Source organism: Seriola lalandi, unplaced genomic scaffold (genome assembly GCF_002814215.2).
Source record: "Seriola lalandi dorsalis isolate HSWRI2012SDOR001 ecotype SW California unplaced genomic scaffold, Sedor1 jcf7180002054898, whole genome shotgun sequence".
Taxonomy (NCBI): domain Eukaryota; kingdom Metazoa; phylum Chordata; class Actinopteri; order Carangiformes; family Carangidae; genus Seriola; species Seriola lalandi.
In genome coordinates, this window is record NW_019525450.1 from 4,799,948 (window position 1) to 4,804,531 (window position 4,584).

Genomic DNA, 4,584 nt, shown 5'->3' on the forward strand with positions numbered 1-4,584 from the left:
GGTGAAACGGGCCAGAAAATACTATTCTCTCCCATTCTCTTCTATCAATCGGGGCTTAAAAACTCTGCAGAAAGAGAGGCAGGAGAGGGAGAGAGCGACAATTAGCGAGAACCTTTAAGAGAAAACCCCTCCACGGCGAGGCAGTTATCACAGAGGCTCGGTTTATGGCTAAAAAGAAACAGATTTGTTTTTCCGCGCCCGAAAATTGGAGCAGTGAAGTTGCAGATGTGAGCTTATTGCAAAGGAATGCGTTTTAGCCCCCCCCCCCCACTTCACTTGTGTTGCGCTTCAAGAGAAGAGGGGGGACCACACAGATCCTGGGGTTCATGCAAGGAAAATTATAAACATTTTCATCCAGCCTATCTCTTCATATACTGAGAGGATTTGTGCCGCTGTAGGCCTGGAGATGGGTCCCACGGCTGACTCCTCAATGACGACCAATCGGTGGCCAGGATTGTAAATGAGAGAGAGAGAGAGGGAGAGGGGGGAAGGAAAACTTTTCTTTCTTTTTTTTTCGACAGGAGGAGGGGTGTTGTGGGGAAATGCTCGGCGGACCGTGAAGCGTAACAGCAAGAAGGGGGACAAAGACGCACATAGCGGTACGAAATGCGACAGATAGAAACCTTTTCTGAGTGAAAAAAAAAAACATAGGAATGCGTGGATGGATTTTAAAAAGTGGTAGAGCTGGTGGAAGACGAGTCGAAACTAACAATGGCAAGAAAGATGAGTTCAAGTGTGCAAACTGAGTTGTGGACAAACACTGTGGTTAGACTGCGCGTTAACTTTAGATAAGCCCTGCGGCGCGGCGCACTGTCCACCACCTCGTATCTGCACCGGAGGCATGGAGCAGACGCAGACTGCAGTTTGGAGTAGGATTCCTCACTTTTAGACGGACGTGCTTCTCGGGATGACTGTTGCCGCTGCGCTGTTTCCCCTTTTTTTTTGCAGCCACGCGTGGTGATTTCCCTGAGTCAGATCCTGACTTCCACTGTTTAAAGCTGTGCAGGAGGAGGCAAACTCAACCAACGTGCGAGTCTGTGGATAATTTTCTAAGTGATCAAGTGTAGCCTATATATATATATATATATTTTTTTTTTTTTTTCGACTGCGCTGGTGACAAAATGTTTGGTTACAGAAAAACATGTATGGAATACTTATGTGAACTTCAGTCTGTGAGATTCCGTGTGTGAATTGTCCATATCCTAATGTGCTGGTGGAGAAAGTGCACGTCACCGAACTAGAACTCCATCCAAGCATGAAATGTTGGTGCAGCGCCCTGGCACTTCTCCCATGGGTGCTGGTGGCCATAGATGCCCAGCTAATCTGCTGGCAGGCGCTTCTTCGGTGCCACGACGAACCTGAGTGTGATCTCGCGTACAGTCAGTACTTAGCGGCCTGTGAGGGGAACATCCGAGGGACGAGGAGGCAGTGTCCGAGCCACTGCATCAACGCGCTGATCAGGCTCAATCACACCCGCAGCGGGCCGGACCTGGAGACCTGCGACTGCGCCCAGGACCTGGAGTGCCTCAGCGCCAAACAAGCCATAGAGCCGTGCCTCCCCCGCAGATACCCGAGCGATGCCGGGGGGATAGGGTGCATGGAGGCCCGGCAGCGCTGCGAGGAAGACAGCAACTGCCACACCTCCCTTACGGCCTACTTGTCGTACTGCGGGCAGTTGTTCAATGGCAGGAAGTGCTCCTCAAAGTGTAAAGCCACCATTCAGCAGATGCTGTTCATTCCAAATGGCATGCTGCTCAACCGCTGTGTTTGCGATGGGGTAGAGAGGCCTTTCTGTGAAGTGGTCAAGGAGAACATGAGCAAACTTTGCGCCATAGGAGACCACAATGTTATTTCAGACCAGCCTGATGTGGAGGACATATATGAGGATGAGGACTATGACCCTAAAGGTGACAGAGAGGAGGTGTATCCTGACCATTCCTCTGCTTCCCAGAGGTCGTCCAGCTGCATGACCCTCCTGTTTCTGTCTCTAGCACGGATATTATACTGAGAGGATCGGTACTTGAAATATTTGTTGGCTTTATAAATGAGCGTGTGTGGGGGGGAAATGACTGTTCAAGAGTATAAGGTCACTCCTGACTTACTCTAAGACACTTCAGCACAGCCTTGTGTTGTTGGCACAGAACTTGAACCCAGATCTGCTGGATGAGGAAAGTTATTTTTCACCCACAGGACTCTGTGCCTTACCATTAGTTACATGGAGACATGGAGAGCACAGTAGTGATTTGTGTAGGCTTTCCACAACTGTACAATTTGCATAGTTATTCTGACTCAGGAAAACTGCTGTTTTTGATTTGTAATTCAAATCCTCCCGTAGATGGCCTTGCAGTGCTCTGAGTGAGCTGCTCGCTTTTTTGCTGAGTAGAGGAAAGCCTGTTGAGAAAAATGGCAAAAATATTTTCAAGGTGACGGTGAGAGGAAATGAAGCAAAATCAGACTTTTTTGCAGGGCATTGCCATTTTGTGTGCCTTTAAAAAAAAAAAAAAGCTCCTGTTTGTTTGGTTTGGTTTCAATGGTACTTGGAGTGTGGCTTTATTAAGACCTTAGACAAACATTGGACCCATACAGTCTCTGTTTGCTCTGCTCTCCATTTCAGGGGCCACTGCATTGTTGCAGAAACCACACTTCAAATATTTGTGGGAACAGTCAGAGGACAGGCAAGGGTGTGGGATCAAGTACTTAAATTAACTGAAGCGCCTCTCTAGCACTCTGTCTGGGGCCCCTCCCCCGGTTGAGATTGTTTTATTGAACTTTTCCTGAGACCCCGCCGCCCCCCACCCCTCCTTCCTCCTCTCTACTGCCTGCCCCCTTTCACGCCTTTAAAAGACCCCCATCTTTATTACTGCTTTCACACTGAAGCAACAACCGAGGAAAACCTGTCTGCTGCTGGTGTGAGGAGGGTCAGCGTATCATATCTGCAGTTTGTCCGAGGTCTGACACCGCTTGGTTTTGTTATGCAGGAAACTCTAAACAAACCGCGTGATTAGAACGTAAATTAGTTTTTATAAACTCACTGAACAAAGAAAGTTAATTTCATGGGTATGAAGGATTATTATTAAGTGACTGTAGCAGTGTCACAACAGTGACAACAACATATTCACTCAGAAATAGTCTGACATGAATGGTCAAGCACAGGTTGAATGCATGTGAATTATTTTTGTCACACAGAATTTGTGAGGAGTTTGAGAGTGTTGCTAACTAAAGCAGAGTTTTCTTAGGCCACGTTTTAACATGCAGGGTTGTCACTAAGTGCTTTTTAAATGAACTTGCACAAATACACATAAAGGTCAAACTAATTACAATGAGATTTAGTTCAGTTCACAAATTCCTCATAAGTGTCTTCTTTGAGGGCTTTTATTTTGTGTGTTTTTGTTGTTGGAAACATTTACATAATAAGATGCGCTATATGGCGACTAAGCAGCGCACAGAGCTGATGTTACCTGTTTGTACTGTAGGTCCAGGAAGTCAAACCAGCAGCCACGTTAAGCTGTTTAGCAAAAAGGGAAAGTAAAAAAAAGTTTTTATGTTTGTATTGATCACTTGTAAAATGAAGCTGTCCATTTGTGTCTCCGCCACTTGAAATAGTGTCAAAACTAATCTTCTTTGTTTTGGTATGAAGTTTTGAACAGTGTAGATAAATGTTAAATTATGAAGCTAGAATATGAAGAATGTGTATATATTTTACAGTTATATGCAGTAAAATAAGCCAGTGTGTGGCCACTGTCACAGCAAGTTGCATTTAATACAAAATAAACACACAAATGTAGCTCAGATTTTGTCCACAAAGCCTGACATCATTTAGATTTTCCAGTTTTTCATCTCATCTTATGGAAACATGGCAGTGAACACCTCAGAGCATGTGGGAGGGTGAGTTTTATAATAAAATGTTTATGAGCTAAAATTGTGTAATGGTGTGATTTGAGCACAGAGACATCAAGCAAGTAAGAAATGTGACCAAGAACATGAATCAAAAAGCTTCTAACGACTGATGAAGCTTGACTTTTGTAAATTGTACATGAACTCAAAGTCTTTGGTTCAGGAAACCTAGTGACCCTATGATTTGCTGAAAGAGGTTTATGCTTCAGTGGTGTGTGGGAAGTATGTAGCGCACATAGTTATTAATTTAAAACAAGATTTTTTTTTTTCATCTGAACGCAGTGATATTTTGTCACATCAAGTTTACACCACGGAATATTTTGATGACACCAGTTTTAGGCTGCTATAGTAACTGAAATCCAAAAAAAGAGAGGTTGTTATTTGAAAATGTCAAGTGAGCTCAGTGACTCCACAGTGAGCACCGCATGTTGCTGTGTTTCACTCGCTAATATTTAAGGGATTAGGTCAGTGTAACTGAAACCTGGTGAGGAATTTTAAGTGTCTAGTCGTTGACCAATACATCCTCATTGGAGCAAAAACAGCAAATCAGGATTCTTCTTTCATTTTAGGCTCAACTTGTAATTAAACCACCAGCACAGTTTTTAGAGTAGGAGGGCATGTAGGCCGTCATGGAAACATGTAAATTCATCCAACTGAGCTGGTGTCAGTTTACTGTAGACACTCAAATTT

At 44.4% G+C, this 4,584-nt stretch overlaps 1 protein-coding gene across 1 annotated transcript; it reads left to right on the forward strand.

Annotated features, from left to right (window-relative positions):
- Positions 1–302: 302 nt before the first annotated feature.
- Positions 303–3,789, forward strand: LOC111672236 (growth arrest-specific protein 1). Its single transcript, XM_023429605.2, has one exon. It carries the CDS (start codon positions 1,256–1,258, stop codon positions 2,006–2,008), a length of 753 nt encoding a protein of 250 aa, XP_023285373.1. The 5' UTR covers positions 303–1,255; the 3' UTR covers positions 2,009–3,789.
- Positions 3,790–4,584: the final 795 nt, after the last annotated feature.